Source organism: Mustela lutreola, chromosome 12, assembly GCF_030435805.1.
Source record: "Mustela lutreola isolate mMusLut2 chromosome 12, mMusLut2.pri, whole genome shotgun sequence".
Lineage (NCBI taxonomy): Eukaryota > Metazoa > Chordata > Mammalia > Carnivora > Mustelidae > Mustela > Mustela lutreola.
The window spans coordinates 100310322-100334518 of NC_081301.1; the positions used below are offsets into that span (position 1 = coordinate 100310322).

A 24197-nucleotide genomic window follows, 5' to 3' on the forward strand; every position below is an offset into this window, starting at 1 on the left:
GATTCTCTCTCCCTTTGCCCCTTCCTCTTTCTCCCTTCCTCTCCTTAAAAAAAAAAAAAATGCAGGCACAAATGTCATATACTGTACTTATCTGCTTCCAGACTCAGAGCTCTGTTCTTTTATCCCAACCAGAGCTGTTTCCATCTTGTCCAGAGCCACATGACTATCAATGCAGCATTTAGGGGGGACTCCCTGAAGATGGTGGGTGCTGCAACCTTCCTTCCGTGAGAGCAGTGTCAGTAGTGTTTGATGCATGAATAAAGTATGTGCGCATTCGGCTTTGATACAGGTTGAGAGAAGACGTGAGAATGGGTGCTGCACCCATTCAATGGAATGAAACATAACAGTTTAAGGTAACTACTACTACTACTAGGGTCCTGCTCGATAGTAGTTGTGGGTTGAGGACACATATGAGAATTGTAGCAAAAATGAGTGGTTTTGGTTTTGAGCTGCTAGAACGATTGTTGGAAAGACTCCTATAATCCTATCATGAGCCACCAGTCCCACCGTGTACCGCCCTCCCTTGTCCTTTTATGTGAAAGGGAAAATAAGCTTGTAATAATGAAAAAAAAAATTGTTTTGGAGCTACTATTTCTTGCAGTGGAATGCAGATCCTAATTAATTCACTGACATTCTTTGCTTCTCTTTCAAGAATAGTTCTTAAGCTTACATAGTAGTTACTGAAAATGTCAATATAATTTCCCTATAATTCTTCCTGAGATGTATATGAATAAAACCAATCAACATTACATTGTATAAGTGTGTGCAATTTCCTTTAAAACAGCCATGCAAAGCCATATATTCTATATTCTCATATAAAACATCAATAAAACAAGTTCTATGTAATTAAAAGACAAAAAAATATTAAAAACTAAATACATATAAGAGTGTGGGAGGTGGAATAAGTTGGTAAACTGTTCTCATTTTTCAATTTAGATAAATTGAATTTTAAAAAGAAATAAAGGGAAAATTTGCCTTAAAACTGTTTCTACCTGTGGGGCACCTGGGTGGCTTGGATGGTTGGGTGTCTGCCTTTGGATCGGGTCATAGTCCCAGGGTTCTGGGATCACGTCCCACATCAGTCTCCTGGCTCAGTGGGGAGTCTGCTTCTCACTCTCTCTCTGTTCCTGCTGCTTGTGTGCTCACTCTCTATCTTTCTCTCTCTCAAATAAATAAATAAAAATAAAATCTTTAAAAAAAAAAAACTGTTTCTGCCTGTAACTTTTAAATAGCTTTAGTTGGGCTAAATTTGAATAGTAAAAAACTTGGAAATGTCCTGATTAAGTGCTTTTTTGTTTGATTCTAATTAAGTGTTCATTTGCTTGTGATTTTCACATATGGGCAGGTGTGTATTTATTAATTGCAAAATCGCTGTTGAACTGGTGCATCTGAAAATGTTCAGGGAAGACCCATGGTTCGAAGAAAGAAGAACTTTTCCAAGCAGTGGGCTTCATTTCATCCTTTCAAGGGACAGTCACCCTGCTGTTTTGGGTTTTCTCCCCCTATGTATGTGGTGATGTCACCTCCAGCTAGAAAGATACTACACAATGATGGTGAAAGTATATTCATGTGTGTGTGAATAAAAGGACAGTGCCAGTGGAGCTGGGTCCAACAGCTGAAAGGCTAAGCTGTTTTCTCTCTCTCTCTCTCTCTCTCTCTGTGTGTGGTCGCTGCATGGAGAAGGGCATGTCAGCACATTTGGCCACATGTTTCACAATGAAAACACAAACTAAATGCTTTTTAGAATAGTCATATCATTTAAAATATGGACCATAAAAATACAAATAAAAGTAAAATAAAATAAATTTAAAATGGAATACAACAAAGTAAAATGTGGACCAAGACACATGATGACTTGCAGAGGGAACATGCATCAGCTTTAGTGATTACACCCATGAGTGTGAGTGAAGGAGCACAGGGCAGAATTGAGGAGATTAAACCCAGATTTATTTTTTTCAGCCTTTCTCACTCCACAACTCCCTCCCCCAGAGAATCCAAAGCAGACTTAATGCACAAAAACCTTCCTATGAATAAAGGTGGTTACTACCTAAAGACAAAATGTCTGATTTACCAGGAAGATCCAACTATGAACATGTCCACACCTAACACAGTCTCAAAATGCATAAAGCAAAAGTTAACAGAGCTAGGCCCAGAAAAGGACAAATAAGGAGACCAACCACCACCACAAAACAGGCAAGAGATAAGCTTCGAATCCTGACAATTTTAACTGAGATATTGTGGAAGAGAAGTGTTCTCAGAAGAGGAAGGGTATGTGAAACAACCCAGAGAGGAGCTTATACACTTATCTGGAGCCCTGATTTTTGAAACTGTCACCAGGGACACCTCCGGATCTCCCAATCTGGAGTCCAACTGGGATTGCAATTGTCACCCCACAAGACTATATATATATTTGCACACTTTAAAAGTTTCTGCCTGAGAGTCTGACTTCCAATCAGCCTAAAACAAAGTGTTAGATTAGATTCCTCTCCTTGGAACACTGACAGGTCTTGAGGACAGATCAGAAATAAATCAGACAGTTTAGACAATCACAAAGTTCCCTTAGGAGACAACTAAGAACCGGGACAAGGGTAAGTGAGAAAGTTCATCTCCCACACATGGCAACTTTTCATCACTGGAAAAAGTAGTTGTTTTGCCAAATATATAAAAACACAGAAGTCAAGCAAAATGAGGAAATAGAAACATGTTCCAAATAAGAGAATAAGACAAAACTTCAGAAAAACGTTAATGATATGGAGATAAGTAATCTACATGTAATGAACTCAATTTGATAGTCATAAAGATGCCCATGGAACTCGGGGGAAGAATGGAGGAGCACAGGGAGAGCTTCACCAGCAACAGGGAGTGTGTGAAAGAACCAACCAGAAATGACAGGGATGAAGAATACAGTAATTAAACTGAAAACTACACTAAAGGTGTTCAGCTTAAGACAGGATGAAACAGAAGATAGTCTCTGAGGTGGAACACAAAGCTGCCCAAACAGAGCAGCAAAAAGAAAAATGAATTCAAAATGTTAAAGATAAGTTAAAAAAACTTAATGTCATATCAAGCAGGATAACACTCAAATTAAAGAGGTCCTAAAGGGAGAGGAGAAACAGAAAGGTGCAGAAAATTTATTTGATAACAAATAGCATGGAGGACAAGGGGATATGGAGAGGAGAAGGGAGTTGAGGGAAATTGGATGGGGAAGTGAACCATGAGAGGCTATGGACTCTGAAAAACAATCTGAGGGTTTTGAAGGGGTGGAGGGTGGGAGGTTGGGGGAACCAGGTGGTGAGTAGAGAGAGCACGGATTGCATGGAGCACTGAATGTGGTGCAAAAACAATGAATACTGTTACCTGAAAAAAAAAAAAAAACTTATTTGAAAAAAATCATGGGTGAAAACTTTCCTAACCTGGGGAAGAAGACACCACACTGAGATATTCAAATCAGAAAAACAATAAAAAACACCCCCAAACACCTCAAATAATAAATAAAATACATCTCAAAGACCCCAACACCAATCCACATTATAATTTGAGTGTCAAAAATTAATGATAAAAAGCAGCAGCAGAACAGCCATTTATTATGTGCAGGGAAATGTACCTAGTAGGCTACCAGCAGATTATTCAGCACATGTTTCACAGGCCAGAAGAGAGCAGTGTGACATATTCAGAGTGCTGAGGAAGGCACCTCAGTAGCACAATTGGTTAAGTGTCCAACTTTTGGTTTCTGCTCAGGTCATGATCTCAGGGTTGTGGGATCGAGCCCTACCTTGGGCTCCCTGCTCAGTCTGCTTCAGTTTCTCTCTCTTTCAACCCTCTTCCAAACAAATTGTTAGGGTCCATGATCAAAGGAATGAGACTGATGCAAAGCCAAAGTCAAGCAAAGCTTTATTTCACGCCAAGCATAGAAAACCAAACCGACCGGTAGGAGCCATCTCTTATGAAGAGGTGATGACAACAACCCCAACAAGGCCGCTCCTCAGACGAGGCCATTCCCTGGATGAAGCTGCTCCCTGGACGACGACCCCGATGAGGTCAACGACTACCCCATCAACTACCCCAACGACTACTACTATTTCCCCCCATGAGGCCTCACAGACTAACCTTTATAGAGGTGGTTGAGCCTGGCCCACACACAGGTGGCTAATGAGATTGCCACACATGGGGAAAACAGCACAGTCCTGCTCAGTGGGCAAAACAGGTGACCAACTGAATTTCAATTCACCACAGTAAGTATATGTGTGCCCCACTGATTGGATATCTCCATCTGGCCTGGTCCGGCCCTATATCCGGGGTTTGCAAGTAAGTTCCTCTGGCTAATGAGGCCCTCATACAGGCCCTCACATTCCCCCCTTTTCCTTGGAAATTAGTCAAATCCTTGACTTTTCAGCCAGTTCTATGTTCTCCTGTTGTAAGGGGTTATATTGAGCATGTAAGACTAACATTTTTATTGCTCTAATTTTCTTTTGTACAATTAGGGCATTTATGATGCAGGGGCTAAAAAGTAACAGTAGTGCACAGTCGGCTGATGAGTTAGCCATTCACCGCTTTGTATAATCTTTTCCATTTTTCCCAATTCCGTTCATCTAATTTCCTGCTTATACTTTACATAATCAGGTAACAATATGAGCAACAATAAACTCACAGTTTTTTTAGTCTTAGCTTTAGTCCACAGTCAGGGGGTTCCGTCAGCTGTAGCTTCCATCTCTGAGGGGCGTCTTTGTCCTCAACTCATTTGACATGACCAGTGTGAATCCAGGCCCTAATGCCTTCTACTTTTACTGCCATGGGGGTGGTCAGGATGACAGTAAATGGTCCCTTTCAGCGAGGCTCCAAGTTTCCCATTTGACAGCAACATATCCAAATCAAGTCCCCGGTGGTTCCACCTCTGTCTCTGTCCCAGTGTGGGCAGTCTAGATCCCTGCATGGGCTTTTTTTTTTTAAAGACAGACTGTAATGCCTGCAGTGATTGGAGTATAGACGGATCAGTCATTTCTGCTAGGGCAACCTCTTGAAGCCAAGGACAGAGTGGGGGGCGGGGTGTGTCTTCCGAACATTATTTCAAATGGGGTCACCTTGTTTAAATGGGGGTGTACATTGTGCCCTAAGGAGGGCGAAAGGAAGGAGATCCCCCCATCCACCACCAGTCTCCAGAATTAGTTTTGTCAAGGTCTCTTTAAGAGTCCAGTTCATTCTCTCTACTTGCCTGGAACTCTGGGGCCAGTAGGCACAATGCAGTTTCCAACTAGTGCCCATGGCTTTGGCCAATGCCTGTGAGACTGAGCTCACAAATACAGGGCCATTGTTTGACCCAATCGCAAGAGGCTGCCCAAATCTAGAAATTATTTCTTCTAGAAGCTTTTTGGCTACCACTCCTGCTGTCTCATGTTTGGCGGAAAAACCCTCTACCTGGCCTGAAAAGGTATCTACAAAATCTAACATATACTTGTGCCCATATTTTCCGGGTTTCATTTCTGTAAAATCTATTTCCCAATAAATTCCTGGTTCCTTACCTCTTTCTCTTTTCCCTCTTCCTATTTTAGTTCTTCCCACATTAACTGCCTGGCATTGAGCACATCTATCAACTACATCCTGAACCATACACCCTAATTTAGAAACCTGGAATTGCTTGTCTATAAGTTCCTTGAGTTTGCGTATCCCCAAATGAGTACCCTGATGTATATGGTCTACTAACTTCTTATCTAGTCTTCGAGAAAGAATTATTTTTCCTGCTTTAGTCTTAGCCCAGTCCCTTTCATAGTCCAATTTAACACATTTTTTTAAATACTTTAAACCTTCTTCTGAATAGTTCAGTTTCTCTGGTAGTACTGGAGATGGGAGTGTAACCAGTTCTTGCACTATTTCTTGGGTTGCTTGCTTTGCAGCTTGATCTGCTAAGTGGTTTCCTTTTGACATCAGATAAGTCCCCTTTTGGTGTCCTAGGCAATGCATAACAGCCACCTCTTTTGGGTCCCAAATAGCCTGGAGGAGGGCCAATATTTATCCTCTGTTTTTAATTCCTTTTTCTTCTGCTGTTAATAGGCCACTTTCTTTATAAATAGCCCCATGTATATGGAGAGTAGCAAAGGCGTACCTGCTGTCCATATAGATGTTGGTGGTTTTACCTTTGGCCATCTGCAGTGCCTTGGTGAGTGCAATCAGCTCTGCTTTTTGTGCTGATGTTCTGTGTGGCAGGGCTGCTGTCCAGAGTTCCTGCTCAGGAGAAACCACCGCAGCCCCCACCTACCTCTTTCCATCGGCCATGTAGCTACTCCCATCTGTGAACAGAGTCATCTCAGCATCCAGGAGGGGAATGTCTCTGAGATCTGGCCTTATTCCTGTGACTTGGGTTAGGACCTACCTGCAGTCGTGTGGGTGGTCAGCCAGCTCCTCTTGCAGCAGCGTGGCTGGATTTAGCACCACTGGGATCCAGAAGGTCACTCTTGGTTCATTGAGGAGGAGGGCCAGATACCCTATCACTTGGGCGTTCATCATCCATTGGCCTGGTGGAGTCTGGAGAAGGCCCTTGATAGTGTGTGTGGTCGTTATGATGAGATTTTGACCCAAAGTCAATTTACTTGCATTGTTGACCAGGGCCGAGGCAGCAATTATGTGGAGGCAAGGGGTGGGGGGAATCCAGCTGCTACTGGATCTAGTTTCTTGCTAAGATAGGCCCCTGGCCTTTGCCAAGGCCCAAGAGTCTGAGTCAAAACTCCTTTGGCCACCCCTGCATTTTCATCCACATACAAGTAGAAGGGCTTGGTAACATCCGGGATGACCAATGCTGGGGCACTCAGTAAGGCTGTTTGTAATTCCCAAAATGCTCCTTCGGCCTCAGCTGTCCACTCTATCATAGCGTGCCTCCCTTTTGCCAGTTCGTAGAGAAGTCGGGCAATCTCTACAAACCGCGGTATCCACAACCTACAGTAACCCACTCTCCCAAGAAACTCCCTCACTTGTCAAGATGTGGTGGAGCGGGGGTATCGGGAGATCACCTGTTTCCTGGACTCAGACAGTGAATGCACTCCTTCATGGAAATCAAAGCCTAGATAAGTGGCATGGCTCTGACAGAGCTGTGCTTTCTTTGTTGATACCCAATACCCTTTTACCTGCAGAGTCTGTAAGAGAGCTCTCGTTCTCCACAAACATGACTCATAGTCCTCAGCGGCTATTAGCAAGTCATCAACACACTGTAACAGAGTGACTCCCAGGTTGGTGGTTCTGTACTCACACAAATCCTCATGTAGGGCCTCATCAAAAATGGTGGGTGAATTCTTGAATCCTTGGGGAATTCTTGTCCAGGTGAGCTGGCCTTGGAACCCTTCCTGTGGGTCGGACCACTCAAAAGCAAAAAGGGGCTGAAATTCCCTTGCTAAAAATATGCAGAAAAGCGCATTCTTGAGATCTAAGATGGCATACTCAGATCTTTCCAGGCCCAGGAGGGAGAGTAGGATATAGGTACCATCGGGTGGATATCTTCAACCCGTTTGTTAAATTCCCGCAAGTCCTGCATGGGTCAGTACTCCCCAGTCTCAGCTTTTTGATGGGCAGCAAAGGTGTGTTCCATGGAGATTTGCAAGGAACTAGGATCCCATCTCCTCAGAGGCAGTTAATGTGTTTTCTGATCCTTCCTTTGTTCCCTGGGGGAGGGGGTATTACCAAAGGTGAACAGCTATAGCCATCACCTTTAATTGCACCACCACTGGAGGTTGTCCCCTGGCCAAGCCAGGGGGCTTCCCTTCTGCCCAGACCTCGGGAAACTAGACCTGTAGGGTTTGGAGTAGGCTCCTCCCGCTTTGTCTCCCCTGGTTTTGAGACTGGCTTGTAAAGGAGGTATTTATCTACTGTTGCCATAAGCACCTGTACAGTGGATTGTCTCAGGGTTACATCCATGTCTCCTTCCAAGAACTGAATGCCAGCTCATAACTTGTGGAGGAGATCTCTTCCCATCAAGTTATATGGGGCATTAGGGAGGACCAAAAATTGATGTTTAATACTCCTGAGGTCAAATTTAAAGTCATTTCTGTTGTCCATTTATGTCTCTCTGTGCCATTTGCTCCTTGTACCCAGACTTCCTCTCCAGATATTTTCCCCATAGGTTTAAGTAATTATGAAAATTGGGCTTCTGTGTCCACCAAAAAATCAATTGATTTCCCCTACACCTCAATTTTTACCTGAGGTTTGGAGAGGGTCTCCAAACCATGGCTCCTTCAGTATCTGGTGGCGATCACTGCTGTCTTCCTTTTGGGGGCACTCCCTGGCCCAATGTCCTTTTTCCTTACAGTAAGTGCACTGATTTGAATCTAAGTCTTCCCACCTGCCTTCTCTGTCCTTAGGCTTTCCTTCCATTTACTATCCCCTACCTGTCTCCTCCCCACCTCATGTAATACGAAAACCTTAACCAGTTTTTTCGTCTGTTTTTCATCCTTTTGTGCATCCCTGTTAAACACCTTTTCTTCTATTCCCACTAATTCAGTCAGATTCTTCCCTTCAAATCCCTCAATTTTCTAAAGTTTCCTCCATATATCTGGGGATGACTGACTGGTAAATGCAAGATTCATTGTCCTCTGATTTTCAGGTGCCTCAGGGTTGATTGGGCTATACATGTTATAGGTTTTGATAAGCCTTTATAGGAAAGCTCCTGGAGACTCATTCTTACCTTGTCCCACGGTACTAATTTTAGATAAATTTATGGGTCTCCTTGCAGCTGCACAGAGGCCTCCCATTAAAGTCTGGCAGTAGAAACGTAGGCTCTCCTCACCTTCATCGGAGTTTGGATCCCAGTCAGGAGGTTCCCTTGGGCAGTAGTCTTCCATTCAGTGGGGATCGAGGTCCCTGCCAAGTCTCTCTCTTATCACCTTATGGGTTTCTCGCATGATGCGATCCCTCTCTTCTGCATTAAAGAGAGCCATAAGGAGCTGTTGAATATCCACCTAGGTAGGTTGGTGGGTAAGAAAGACAGTCTCCAAGAGACTTATTAAATCCTGAGGGTGGACAGAAAAAAGATTTGTGTTGGGTCTTTTAGTTATTTGTGTTAGAAGAGGAGAAAGGGATATAGATTAGGTGGTGGCACCCTCTCCCATCCGATAGAGCAACCTCACGGAGAGGCAGCATTGGAGCCAACAGTAACAGTGAGGTAAAGAGAGGCAGAGGGGGATAGAGGAAAGGGGAAAGATCAGGGCAGTCTCTCTGCTTGGTGATCCCATAGGCTGACCCCCACTGTGTATGAGCTGGACTGGTAAGGGTGTCTCAGGACCGAGAGTCAGGTTTAGGGTACAGATGATGGGGGGATTCCACATCCTCCACATCTGATGGAGGTAGGACAGTCTTCTTCCCTGGCTCCCCCTCATCTGTCTGTTCTGGTTTTGGTGTTTTGACCTGCCTTAGAGGAAGAGAGATGATTTCATTAGCAGGGGGAATGTGGGACTTGAGCCATGACAGTGGCTCTTCTATCAGATATTGCCAGGCCACAATGTATGGTACTTGGCCTCAATGTAGATTGAAGACCTCACTCAGGGTAGAATAGATCTGAGCCTAGGAAAACGTTCCTTCCAGCAGCCACCTTGTGGAGAAAGTGGGCCACTCTAATTGGCAGAGTGTTTTTAGTTTTCCCAGGTAAACCATGTCACCTGACTGGGTGGCTTTACCTTAAAAATCCTTGAAATGTTCGAGAACAAGACCTAGGGGTGTCACAGGTACCTTACTCCCCACTTGTCCCATTTCTCCAAATACAACAAACAACACAACAGACAACAAAAAAACAAGGCAAAGACAACCACAGGCCCAGCGATCCCCATCCAGATCCTGCTACTGGTGGGGACTTTCTTGGTCCCCTACAAACCAGACAATGGACAACAGAAAAACAAGGCAAAAACCACTGCAGGCCCAGTGATCCTTACCCAGAACCTGGCACTGGTGGGGACTTTATCTCCTGACTGCCTAGGGGGAACTCAAGCCCCCTGACCACCTAGGATAACTTGAACCCCCTGGTGACCACCTAGGGGGAACAGAACCTCCTTACCATCCAGGTTAACTCGAACCCCCTGACCTCCTAGGGGGACACGAACCCTCTGACCATCCAGGGGGACTCAAACCCCCTGGTGACTGCCCACGGAAACTCGAACCCCCTGACCATCCAGGGGGACTCGAACCCCCTGACCGCCCAGGGGACTTGAACCCCCCCCATCATTCTACCAGCAGAGGGATGGGGCATCCCCACATCCACTCCAGCCCTGGGGAGCATGGCTGCATCCACTTCCTCCCGGTGTGCTGTACCCTGGAGCTCCACAACCAGTCAGACATACAGGATCCCAAGATCTTACCTCCAGAGGCTTTTCCCAGAAATTCTGTTGCTGGATCAGTTCTTATCATTTGATCCAAGATGAGCCCCCAGTGTTAGGGTCCGTGATCAAAGATATGATACTGATGCAAAGAGAAAATCAAGCAAAGCTTTATTTCATGCCAAGCATCAAAAACCAAACCGACCAGTAGGGGCCATCTCTTATGAAGAGGCAATGATGACGACCCTGGCGAGGCCACTCCCTGGACAAGGGCACTCCCTGGACAACGACCCCGACAAGGCCGATGATTACCCCAACAGCTACCCCAATGACTACTCCCCACATCAGCCTCACAAACCAACCTTTATAGAGGTGGTTGAGCCTGGCCTACACACAGGGGGCCAATGAGATTCCAACACACAGGGAAAACTGCACAGTCATGCTTGGTGGGCATTACAGGTGACCAATTGAATTTCAATTCACCACAGTAAATATATGCGCACCCCACTGATTGGTTGTCTCCATCTGGTCTGGCTGCCCCTATATCTGGGGTTTGCAAGTATGTTCCTCTGGCTAATGAGGCCCTCATGCAGGCCCTCACAAAATATTTTTCAAAAACAAGAAAAAAAAATGCTTGCTGACTGCAACCTGCCTTTTTTCCAGAGTGCAAAAAGAAAAACATGCAACCAAGAATTCTCTACTCAGCAAGGTTGTCATTCGGAGTTAATAGGGAGATTAAGAATTATCTAAATAAACAACTAAAGGATTTTATTAACACTAAACCTGCCTTATAAGAAATGTTGAAGGGACTTATTTAAACTAAAAGGAAATGACATAATTAACAAGAAAATACATAAAAATAAAATCTTAAAGGCAAACGCGACATACAGTGTATGTACAACAGAGGTAGTGGGTAAATCACTTATAAAGCTAAAGTGAAGACTAAAATAGTATGTTTAACTAAAACTACAACAATTAGTTAAAAGATTTATATTTAAAAAAGGTTGTGACATCAAAAACATTAAACATTTGGTTCCCCACAGTATAGAACTTTAACAGTTTACATCAATGAAAAAGTCATCCACACAGAAAGTCAATAAGAAAATATCAGTCTTAAATCAATCATGTATACTGGGGTTAATGGATAAAGATATCACACACATCAATACTATTCAGCCATAAAAAATAATGAAATGGTGATGGTCATGGTAACATGGACAACCTTGAGAATACTATGTTAAATAAAATAAGAGAAAGACAAATACCATATGGTTTTACTTGTATGTAGAATTGAAAGAAAAAAAGAAACTCAGATTCATAGATACAGAAAAGAGACTGGTGTCTGTTGAGGGGAGGAACTTGGAGGCCTGGGAGTGTGGAGGGATGGAGCCGCAGGATGGGGGGAGGAACTGCTTCTCTTCTGTCCCCTCCCCCTCCCTCAGGAGCCCTTTGTGACCAGACAATAACTCTGTGATGTGGGCATGGGGCTTGTGTCTGCACCTCCACACCCAGGGCTCAGTTGCTTGAGGGCAGCAGTGCGATTGGTCACTAATGTCTGATGAGGAAAGAGATGGAGAATTATCTCTTCCCTCAGGAATTCTTTATTGATGGTTGGCTGAGCTCCAGTCCTACTATTTGGGCAGTTAATTCCATCCTTGCCCTCGTATGTGGAATGGGGCTCTTCATATTCTTACTTTCCTATTTCTATCCTGATCCATCCTCACCACCAGGAAAGAAACACAGGAAGAGCAGGAAGGTAAGGAACCCTCGGCCCAGACCCAGCAAAGTGTGATTCTATCTTCTTTTCTATTATTCCTTCCACTTTTCTGAGTCAGTGGAGAAACTCCTGAAATAGGAAAGAATAGAATGGGTATTCTCAGGAGAGAGTAGTAGTCCATTCAGGACAAGCCAGACTCAGCAGGGGTTTGAGGGACACAAGGATTTCTCCCAGAAGATCTCGGGCTGGAGTCCAGGTGTGGTGGAGGGGTCCAGGACAGCATCCCAAACACTGACTGGTGGCCGAGGACCAGAGGCTAAAAGCTGCCTCTCTAGCGGAGGTCAGGCCCCTGAGCACCAGGTCACCAGTTGCTGTCCCAGGACAGGTGTTTCAGGTGAATGTTCCCCTTCTGGGCTGATTGAGGGCAGTACTGAGCCCAGGAGGTCCCAAGCCCCAGCTAGAATGGGGCTCTGGCCTTGGAAAGTGGGGTCCTATGTGAAAAAGTCTAGCTGCACCACCTGGTCTGGGATAGTGTGTGTTTCTTGAGCAGAGGAACAGTGGCAAACTTCTCACATAGAATATCCTTCTGTAAATTCTTCAAAGAAGGAAAACTGGAAATATTTGTATCCATTTTGAAAAGGAAATGAGTAAAACTAAAGGAAATCACAGTTCACCCCCCCCCCCTTAGTTAAATGTAGGAAGTCACACTACTCATGAACAGTGAGCACCTGCTGCTGGGGCGGGGGTCACAGCCTCCCCGTGTTCTCTTATCTCAGTACCAAGCAGGGACACGGAGAAGGAGCAATAGAAGCCAGAAAAGCCAGACTCTGAAAGGTGAGCATCCACCACGCACCCCTGCATGCTCCAGTTACACTGTGCCCGCTGCTCTGAGGCCAAGCCCCACCATCTCCAGGACACCAGGACCTAAGCCCATCTCAGGAAACAGAGCCCTGGGGTGGCGGGTTGGTAGCTCCTGGGAGGGAGAGCACAACCCAGAGGCTTCCCAAATTTTGCGCCAGAACAAAGCCCTGAGGGACTGGAAACAGGTGTCACCCAGCAGGGGCCCCAGGGCCTGGACTGGGGCAGGACCTCCTGCTCCCACTGTGGACAAGGTGTTCAACTCAGCTCAGATTCCTCTGTGATGCCATGCAGTCCTTCCTCCCCCAGCAAGGTCATGAGTGAGAAAACACTTTGGAAAAGACAAAACAATCCCCAAAATGAACCCTGTAATCACCGTGTGGGCATGTGGCCTTGGACAGTGCTGTTTGGGGCTTCCCAGTCCAATCCCCCAAAGGTCTCCCTTAAAGGGACATTGTACCCAGTCTCCTGTAAGACTCCTGGGCCCTGCTTTCCTCTGTGACCTGGTCTCCTGTTTCCAGTTTTCAGAAATTTCCTACAGGATCTGGAAGAGGTTCAGGAACTGTTCTCCCTTCTGCAAAGGTAAAGAATCTGCTCCCTTCTCCCCTGGGTGTGCCTCCCTGAGTCTATGGTGTGACCCCTGGGGCTGCAGGGAATGGCCTCTGGGGCTGTTTGGGGGGCTGGGAGGAGCTGTGGGACAGATTGTGACCAAAGCCCCGGGCTAAGGGACAGCAGGAGCATTGTGATGTGGGTGTGGGGCATGGAGGGACAAGGGGTACCCTCCCAGCCCCAGGCTGCTGCAGAGACAGCTCACACCTCCTGTCTCCCACAGACACCTGGCAAGGCTCTCTGACCAGGGGGGCTTTCACCAGTCCTTACGGCAAGAAGTCCCTGGGCAGGTGCGCCGAGGGGCGCCAGCTGGAGCCCGTCAGCCATGCATGGAGTCTGTGGAAGACGCTGCTCCTGCCATGGCCTCATCACCTGCTCATGTTCTGCTGACAGGGCCCCCTCAGCCTCTGGCCTCCACCCTGCCAGCGAGACCTCAAGAAGAGCAAACTAACTTAAAAAAAATCCTATCAGATACAGTGAGAAAGAACTTTCTTCCAGGTAATTCCTACTGGGACTCTCTCATTCTAGTCGTCTCAGGCCTTGGCCATGCCAGCTACCCCATTTTATCCTTTTCCTGGTGGTGGGAAAGTACCAAGTCCTTGTTCTTGCCGGGCACATTACAGCACAAGTGCCAGCAAGAACATGTGTCCTGCCACCCACAAGATGCCTCGTTCTGGGGTGGCCTTACTAACAGGCAGATAGATACTCATAACCCTTTGTTTGTCAATCCAGATGTCCAGAAGCTCCTTGAACTACTAATCAGCAAAAGGGTAGAACTGAAGAGTTGGAAGGAGAAAGAAAAGGTTGGGTCAGTTTTCAAACAGTGGTGCCCAGACAACCACATCAGCTTCTGGGGGACTCTGTGGAAACTGCTGGGTGTTGAGCAGAAAACCACCACCCCACCATCCTTCTGGAACGTGAAAAACAAAGCAGAGCCACTGGCCCAACCTCAGCCGTTCTCATCTCCCAAAGTCTTTGAAGACCACTTGCAATGGAAATGTAGCCAGCTCTTCTGGGGTCTCCCCTCTCTGCACAGTGAGTCCCTGGTGGCCACTGCCTTGTTCTCTACTCACTCTCCTCCACTACAGTCTCCATCTGTTTTGTTCAATGGAACCTCTAATTGCTTGTCAGTTCTAAACCAGGATCAAATATCTTCCCAGTTTTCCCATGCTCCACCATTGCTCCACCATAGGATCCAACCCCAACACTCAACACTAACCTTGCCCCAGCCCCAGGTCCCCCTTGCACCCTCTGTCCCAATAAGGCCACCTTCTCTCCCATCCCAGGGGAGGACCAGTGGGGTATCTTGTGCTACATCCCAGAATAAGACACGATCCTTCATCCCAACTAAAATGCAACATCTGGAGTGGCAACAAAGAGCAAGGAAGGGGGAAGTGCCAAAGCAACAAGGAAGGGGGAAGACTTTACCCACTATGGATAAAATATCTCCAAAATTCTTTAGCCAAGTCCCTCCCAAGCTTCTGGAGGACCACCAGGCCTCCTGTGCCCACAGATCAGGTTCCACTATTCAAGGGGACTTTGTCATCTTTAATATCCAGAAGCCACAGCTTCAGAGGAAGCTCAGCAGGGATAAACAGCAAAGAAGCTTGCCCCACAAGGTTCAGCTGTCTCTGGATCTGAGGTGGCCTCAGGATGAATCCCCGGGGATGAGTCAGGCACAGAGAGAGCAGGGGCTCTCAAGGCCCTTTGTGTTTAAGGGCAAAAGCAGCCAAGCTACATGGAGGACCAGGTCCAGATACCACAGGAAGTATCAAGCAAGATTCCAACTAGAGAATAATTTTGGTAAGGGTCAATGGCAGTGTCTGAAGAGGACACCAACAGGTCTCTCCAGGATCTCAGCTAGGTTCCCAGTGAAGGTTCTGGGAATCAACTCTGAGAAGGAGTTTGGAAGACCTTTGATAGGGGCCTTGGAGGGTGATCCAGGAAAATACTTAGCCAGGGGCCCAGGTAAGAAACATCTAGAAAAAAGTTTAAATGTTCATTTGCACAGGAAATTGGGACAGATCAGTGAGGGTCTGATCCCTGTGACTGTGCGTCGATCCTGGTTTGTGGCCAGCCATGCGTTTCCCAAGTCCCAACTTCACATGGCTATCAGAAATTTAGCACCCTTGAAGGATCGGAAGCCCTGCATAAACACCTCTCATGAGCTGTCTTTCCTTTGCCCTAACACACAGCAGAAGCTGGAAACACACATCGTAAGTTTTCGAGTGAGGTGTAAGTGGGACCTACCTCTCCAAACTGTTGAGCCCATAGATCTCAAACTACGTGAAGCTCAACACTTGCCCTTTCCCCAGTCCCCCTTTCCATGCTCATCCACCTTTGTACCTGGGGCCCCCTCAAAAGCCAAATTTTACAAGTTCTTGGGGAAACCACCTCAGCCTCATCCAGGAGAGAAGGGTATAACTGAAAAGTCTGATCCCACTTCAAGGAGTCCCCTGCCTGTTCCCTCACTCATATGTGAGGAAATTCAGCAGGCCCTGGGAGGGACTTCACCTGGTGATGGCCATCAGTCCTCAGAGACGTCTTTATCAAGACAGGAGGGCAGATCACCTTCTCAGGCCTCCATTCTCAGTCTCCCAAACAGAGCCCTGCACAGCAAGACTGTTATGGGGGCCAAGAAACACAACCTGGAACCAAGTCCAAGTTTAGCAATGGCCAGGAATGAGCTAAAAGAGGAGAGTGGGGGTCAGGCCTCACCAGACATGGTAGCAACACTGAAGATAAAGCTCAGGTCCCAAACTCCAAGGTCTGAAAGGGCCACAGAGGTGATGGAGGCCAAGAAGGCCCCTTCTTGGAAAGTTATCTTAAGACCCAGTGGGCTAGCCAACAAACCAGCCATTTATGTGGATCTGAGGAGATCAGGATATCCAGATGCTAGGAAAAGCCCCTCACCATCTACAGTGTTGGTTGCTCAAGATCCAGAGGAGGTAAGCCTTAAAACAAAGGTTAGTAAGGTTGAGCTCCAAGAGAAGATAGAATCGGAGAACCAGCCTGAAGACCCTACCACTGGTATGCTTTTTCAAGATTCTCCCAATGACATCCTCCTTCCAGACTTTGCCACTTGTGTGCTTGTTGAAGACAGTGGCACCAATGTGCTTCTGCCAGACTCTCACATGAATGCTGTCCTTGCTGCAGACAGCTTGACCACTCAAGAGTCATCCTCCTGTTCCCAAACGGAACGTGCCAGTGGAGAGACACCAGCTTCCCTGGTGTCACATAACCTTAGTTCAAGTGGATCGAGCAGTGAGGGGCAGCAAGAGCCCCGTGGACCAAAGGTTGAGGAACCAAGTGACAGCCAGAGCAACAGTGAGACCACTGATGAGGGAAAAGACCAGAAGAGACCCAAACCAGAAGAGAATGAAGACAGGTGTGTAGAACCATTGGCAATCAGGGCTTCCCAAGCTAGCGAGATAGGCCACCCTCCCCAGGTCGGAGGATCAGGAGAGAGCCTCGGGAACAAATACCTCTGGCTCATGCCACCAGAAAAGGGACATGTTTTTCCGGAAAGCCACTTTAGACAAAAGATGAATAATTTCCTGCAGTGCCTTAATCCCAGCAAAAAAAGCAAAGGACTGGAAAACCCCCTTCAAAAAGGCACGCCAGCATCGTCTCCTGCCCAGAGCTGGGTGCCAGTCCAAAGCAGATCAGTTATGGACAACAGGGCTGCCGAAACTCAGACGATCGTGACTTCTGTGGGACAAGTCTTGGTGGAAAAATTGGGACTCCACCAAGGAGTTCGGGCCTCAGAGATCTATCAGCACAAGGAATTGCAGGCCCCAGTACACAGGCATTCTTGCCCGCACAGGGCTTTTGCCTCCACAGACCAGAAGAGAATGATGGGAGGGATAGCCTCCAATCAGCAAGGTACCCCCAAGGGTCATAGCTGCCCTAACAAGAGCCAGCTGACCAGAGACAGGAATGGCGAATGGGAAAGCCTCCCCAGGGACCTGGGGCTCCCAGGCAGACCCAGCCAGCACCAGCTGATGGTGGCAGGTGTCTCAGGTCGAGTTCACCATTATCCTACATGCAGTCTTCAAAAATATGTCTCAACCTATCAGGCACAGAACACTTCACACATCTTTCCTGGTCAGAAAGATTTCCTTCAAGAAAAAATTGAGTATATGCAAAGAAAGCCCATTTTTTCTCACATTAGCACATCCTCTGTGTGCTAATGACTTCCCCATGCCACAATGTTTATTTCTCAAAAATATATGTTTTTTTTTCTCATGAGTGGTGCTGGACTTTGTGTATGCCCTGCTTGGGGGGGGGGGGGAGGGTCAGGGTTTTCTCTCTCCGAGGGCCTGCTTTGGCTTCTAGAAAGAATGGGTCTTTGGAGGGCCAGTGACCTTGGGGTTCACCCCCACCCCCTTCCTCACACACCTTCCATTTCCATGACAAGTTGAACAAGACCCAGAGTGGGACCTCGCTCTGCCCATCTTCTCCTGCTTTCCCTCCACCTGAAATTTGTGTGGCTGTACGGAGGGTCTGCTTAGGCAGAAACCCTGCTCAGGCTCCAGGAAGACGGAGTCCTAGATCGGAGTGGGGCGCTCAGTTGGGAGATGCAAGGCTGGATTTGAGAGCAGAGGTGAGAAATCCTGCCCCCAGCCCCGTCTCCTGTGGGAAGTAGAGGATGGCTACCCCAGGAGCCTTCTCTTCCCAGAGAATCCCATCTTAGCTCCATGCAGCCCCTCTTACACTCGGAGCAGCAAGGGACGAGCTCGTTCCCAACGCTAAGGGTATGTGGGGTGCCACAGAGACCCCCAGGCACCAGCCTGCACAGCCCCAGGGCACTGAAGGGGCTTCCATCTGGGAGATGGAGGGGGTGTGGCTGTGGGGGGATCCTGTGCTGGGGGTCAGGACCACATCCTGAGGCCAGGAAGGAGGCCAAGTGACAGGGTAAGCCCATGCCTGGTGTGACAACTGAGGGTCCTTGGTGTCCCACTGCCACCTATGGGCCCAGAGGGGAGAAGTTCAAGGCCCTGGGACTGTCCCTACAGGATTTCCACCCCACTCCAACTGCCAAGTCCAGAGGTAGGGTGGTGGAAGAGGTGGGGTAGGGGTTGTACAGAAGCCACCTGAGCTCCCACATGGAGGGCCAGGTTCCCAGAGGCAGCAAGGCCTTAAGGCAGAGACATTTATTTCTGCACAATTTGATAAGCTTGTAGGACTGCAGGCCCCAGGACAGACTTGTCGTCTGTGACCTTTATGTACACGTGTGGCCCAAGGATAGCTCCCAGGGGACTGATGGGGACTCAGAGGCCAAGAGACTGGCTTGGCTCCTGGTCATGGTTATCCCAGAGCCCAGAAGGGCAGGAGGACAAGATGCGGATTTTCCCACCCCCAGCTGGAAGGGATGTGTCCAGAATGAGGGTGCAGTCCAGGAGGGTCTCCCCCCTACGTGCCCCACTTCCAGCCAAACATCATCCTCCAGGGCTCCTCACACATCACTCACATGGTGGAGAGTCCCACTCCAGGAGGGATCCCCCATCCAGATGGCAGCAAGCATGGCCCTGCCCTCATGTTGTCAGGCTACCCCATGTGGGAATGTATCTGGGGTGGGGGACAAAGCGGGTGCAGTCCTGCTCTGCTGCAGCTTCTCCCTGGATCCAGGTCCTGCCTCCCAGTCCCCAGGGTGGGCCAGCAGTGACAGTGTAGTCAGGACCCAGGGGAGGTGGTACAGGGACAGACAGTGCCCCAAGCCCTTGGAAGCTCAGGAGAGGGTGGCCCAGAGCAGAGTCCTGAACCTGGCTGCTGCTAGGTCCTCCCAGTGGCATCAGTTCTGGGAGTTGAGGAGTCGGACGTGCACCCCATGCTTCTGTTGGTAGAAGTGCTGCATACAGGAGGCTGGTGGAACAGCCAGAAACAGGAAGGAGCAAGTCCCCTTGCCCTTCTCCTGCCAGATGGTACAAGAAGGCCAGAGGGGGAAAGCCCCATGCCGAGAGACCTTGTGCAGAGACCTCTGACAGAGACCCACCAAGACCTCCCACAGAGACTCATACAGAGACCCACACTGAGACTCCCACAGAGACCCACACAAAGCCCACACAGATCCTACACAGAGACCTCTGACAGGGGCCAACATCAAGAGCCCTCATGAACACCATGTCCAGGGATGATCTTCAAGGCCCTCCCACACATACCTTATGCAGAAACTCTCACAGTGGACAATACCAAGAGACTTCACAGAGACCTGTGATAGAGATCCACACGAAGTTCTCTCAGACACACCTCAGAAACCGATCTGAATACCCACACACAGCTCTGCAGAGCCCACACAGGGGCCTCCCAGTGCCCTGCAGACACCAAAGACATACCTTGAACAGAGGCCTCACATCCATCCTTAGGAACCCAAGTAGCCACCCAGTGACAGGCCCCGCATGAATCTGAAGCCACTTAACAAACTGGCAGTGCAGTTGTGCTCTACAGAGAAAAGGCTTGTGTATTTTTTTAATTACTTATGAAAAAGACTTAGATTCCCCCACGTAAACCTGAAAAATCCTTTCCTTTACAGATTTTCATTAGCTTGAGCTCTCACGCAGTTTAAAGAATCAGAAACTGAAAAAAACTTTGCCATCATCTAATGAGGGAAGAACTCTTATTTGTCCAGTTTTAGCTATGGTTTAGTGAAATGGCCTCAAGGGTCACGTTCTTTATTTTGTTAGTGACAAGTCCCTTTACCCAAAGTGACTTCTTCACATTGGAAATGCTGTATGGAGGCCTACAGCCATTGGAATGTGGGATGGAGTGAACCAGCAGAGAGGCCACTGACTCAGCTGTACAGACAGCATGTTCTTTGGCCCAGAGCAGCTTATGGCAGGTTTGTGAGGCTTGCTTTATTTTTAAATCAAAGAACTCAGTGTCAAACACATGAAGCTGTTTCAGAAATTAGACAGTTCAGCAATATTTCTGTTATTGCCTTTGGTTTGTTTATATTTACTGTTAACAACATAAAACAATTATACCTTTCTTTTTGTTCCTTTTAAAATATGATAGTATCCTTAGATGATATCATGTATACATCCAGAATATGAAAAAAAAAAATCGCAAGCTAATGCTCACCTATGGTAGCTTAAACTTCTGGAATATTCAGAAAGTTTCAATTTTTACAGAATCTTAAGGCATGTTCAGTTTCTAAGACTCAGAAAGTCAGGCTCTGCTTTATATTATCAGCTAAAAAAGGACACAGTGCTTAAATAATTTTGAAATCTTATAAAATATTCCATTTAGTTGCTGCTTGAAATATATATTACCTCAATTAAATTACTTGGAAATTGGCATTTTAACATCTGTTAAATTTAAAAAGTATACATTTAATCAGCATTTCATTATAATAACAAAGATCTCACCATCTACCTAATATTTTCCAAACTGGACACGTAGTTGAGACTCCATATTTCTCACTGGTCTTAAGAGTCCTGTTGCCCTGACTTGATAAGATCTAGATAACAGATCTCAAGTGTATGCCTAAATCTCCCAGGTCACCCGTTGAGGTGATGATACCACAATCTTTTCTCTCAGAAGAAAGGAAGAGCTGGTGTCAGTTCTGTGGGTATATATACATTTTTTAATTAAGAAAAAACATAGGGGAGGAGTCAAGATGGCGGAGAAGTAGCAGGCTGAGACTGCTTCAGCTAGCCGGAGATCAGCTAGATAGCTTATCTAAAGATTGCAAACACCTGAAAATCCATCGGCAGATCGAAGAGAAGAAGAACAGCAATTCTGGAAACAGAAAAACAACCACTTTCTGAAAGGTAGGACCGGCGGAGAAGTGAATCCAAAGCGACGGGAAGATAGACCCCGGGGGGAGGGGCCGGCTCCCGGCAAGCGGCGGAGCAACCGCGCACAAAATCAGGACTTTTAAAAGTCTGTTCCGCTGAGGGACATCGCTCCAGAGGCTAAACCGGGGCGAAGCCCACGCGGGGTCAGCGTGGCCTCAGGTCCCGCAGGGTCACAGAAGGATCGGGGGTGTCTGAGTGTCGCAGAGCTTGCGGGTATTGGAACGGGAAAGCCGGCTACAGAGGCAGAGCCGACAGTGAGCTCGCAGCTCCGTGTTACCTTGAACCGGTCGCAGGCTCGGTGAGCTCGGGGCACGGCCGGAGGTCAGGCAGACGGGAGTAACTGGGCGCTGTTCTCTGAGGGCGCACTGAGGAGTGGGGCCCTGGGCTCTCGGCTCCTCCGGGCCGGAGACCAGGAGGCCGCCATTTGTATTCCCGTCCTCCGGAACTCGACGGAAAGCGCTCAGGGAACAAAAGCTCCTGAAAGCAAACCCGAGCGGATTACTCACCCCGGCCCCGGGTAAGGGCGGTGTAATTCCGCCTGGGGCAAAGACACTTGAGAATCACTACAACAGGCCCCTCCCCCAGAAGATCAACAAGAAATCCAGCCGAGACCAAGTTCACCTACCAAGGAGTGCGGTTTCAATACCAAGGAGAGCAGCAGAATTCCAGAGGAGGAGAAAGCCAAGCACGGAACTCATGGCTTTTTTCCTGTGATTTTTTTTAGTCTTGCAGTTAATTTAATTTTTTCTTTTTCTTTTTTTTTTTTTTTCTCGCCTTCGGGTAAAATTTTTTTTTTAACTGTTACCTTTTTATTTTTTAACGATTTTATACTAGTTTATCTAATATATATATTTTTTCTTTTTTACATTTTTCTTAGGTGTATTCTTTTTTTAAAAAATTCTTTTCTTTTCTTTCTTTTTTTTTTCTTTTCTTTTCTTTTTTTTTTTTCTTTCTTCCTTTTTGAACCTCTTTTTATCCCCTTTCTCCCCACTCACGATTTTGGATCTCTTCTAATTTGGTTAAAGCATATTTTCCTGGGGTTGTTGCCACCCTTTTAGTATTTTACTTGCCCCTTCATTTAGTCTTATCTGGACAAAATGACAAGACGTAAAAATTCAACACAAAAAAAAGAACAAGAGGCAGTACCGAAGGGTAGGGACCTAATCAATACAGACATCAGTAATATGTCAGATCTAGAGTTCAGAATGACAATTCTCAAGGTTTTAGCCGGGCTCAAAAAAGGCATGGAAGATATTAGAGAAACCCTCTCGAGACATATAAAAGCCCTTTCTGGAGAAATAAAAGAACTAAAATCTAACCAAGGTGAAATCAAAAAAGCTATTAATGAGGTGCAATCAAAAATGGAGGCTCTCACTGCTAGGATAAATGAGGCAGAAGAAAGAATTAGTGATATAGAAGACCAAATGACAGAGAATAAAGAAGCTGAGCAAAAGAGGGACAAACAGCTACTGGACCACGAGGGGAGAATTCGAGAGATAAGTGACACCATAAGACGAAACAACATTAGAATAATTGGGATTCCAGAAAAAGAAGAAAGTGAGAGGGGAGCAGAAGGTATACTGGAGAGAATTATTGGGGAGAATTTCCCCAATATGGCAAAGGGAACGAGCATCAAAATTCAGGAGGTTCAGAGAATGCCCCTCAAAATCAATAAGAATAGGCCCACACCCCGTCACCTAATAGTAAAATTTACAAGTCTCAATGACAAAGAGAAAATCCTGAAAGCAGCCCGGGAAAAGAAGTCTGTAACATACAATGGTAAAAATATTAGATTGGCAGCTGACTTATCCACAGAGACCCGGCAGGCCAGAAAGAGCTGGCATGATATTTTCAGAGCACTAAACGAGAAAAACATGCAGCCAAGAATACTATATCCAGCTAAGCTATCATTGAAAATAGAAGGAGAGATTAAAAGCTTCCAGGACAAACAACAACTGAAAGAATTTGCAAATACCAAACCAGCTCTACAGGAAATATTGAAAGGGGTCCTCTAAGCAAAGAGAGAGCCTACAAGTGGTAGAGCAGAAAGGAACAGAGACCATATACAGTAACAGTCACCTTACAGGCAATACAATGGCACTAAATTCATATCTCTCAATAGTTACCCTGAATGTTAATGGGCTAAATGCCCCTGTCAAAAGACACAGGGTATCAGAATGGATAAAAAAACAAAACCCATCTATATGTTGCCTCCAAGAAACACATTTTAAGCCCAAAGACACCTCCAGATTTAAAGTGAGGGGGTGGAAAACAATTTACCATGCTAATGGACATCAGAAGAAAGCAGGAGTGGCAATCCTTATATCAGATCAATTAGATTTTAAGCCAAAGACTATAATAATAGATGAGGAAGGACACTATATCATACTCAAAGGGTCTGTCCAACAAGAAGATTTAACAATTTTAAATATCTATGCCCCCAATGTGGGAGCAGCCAACTATATAAACCAATTAATAACAAAATCAAAGAAACACATCAACAATAATACAATAATAGTAGGGGACTTGAACACTCCCCTCACTGAAATGGACAGGTCATCCAAGCAAAAGATCAGCAAGGAAATAAAGGCCTTAAACGACACACTGGACCAGATGGACATCACAGATATATTCAGAATATTTCATCCCAAAGCAAAAGAATACACATTCTTCTCTAGTGCACATGGAACATTCTCCAGAATAGATCACATCCTCGGTCCTAAATCAGGACTCAACCGGTATCAAAAGATTGGGATCATTCCCTGCATATTTTCAGACCACAATGCTCTAAAGCTAGAACTCAACCACAAAAGGAAGTTTGGAAAGAACCCAAATACATGGAGACTAAACAGTATCCTTCTAAAGAATGAATGGGTCAACCGGGAAATTAAAGAAGAATTGAAAAAAATCATGGAAACAAATGATAATGAA

General features: G+C 46.5%; 1 protein-coding gene and 1 long non-coding RNA gene across 2 annotated transcripts; both read left to right on the forward strand.

Moving 5' to 3' along the window:
* The first annotated feature begins 11824 nt into the window (after positions 1-11824).
* On the forward strand, positions 11825-13441 carry LOC131812401 (uncharacterized). The gene is made up of 3 exons (XR_009346333.1): positions 11825-12039; positions 12777-12834; positions 13380-13441. It is a non-coding gene; the product is annotated as an uncharacterized LOC131812401 (long non-coding RNA).
* A 239-nt stretch (positions 13442-13680) lies between these two features.
* Positions 13681-17688, forward strand: LOC131812680 (spermatogenesis-associated protein 31E1-like). The gene is made up of 2 exons (XM_059142509.1): positions 13681-13965; positions 14200-17688. Exons 1-2 carry the CDS (start codon positions 13797-13799, stop codon positions 17658-17660), a joined length of 3630 nt encoding a protein of 1209 aa, XP_058998492.1. The 5' UTR covers positions 13681-13796; the 3' UTR covers positions 17661-17688.
* Positions 17689-24197: the final 6509 nt, after the last annotated feature.

What these genes read in the sequence shown, in the direction of transcription:
- LOC131812680 (XM_059142509.1), top strand. Translation starts at nt 13,797, where the DNA reads ATGGAGTCTGTGGAAGACGCTGCTCCTGCCATGGCCTCATCACCTGCT. An exon ending in GAGAAAGAACTTTCTTCCAG is followed by an intron (nt 13,966 to 14,199) that starts GTAATTCCTACT and finishes TTGTCAATCCAG; the next exon opens with ATGTCCAGAAGCTCCTTGAA.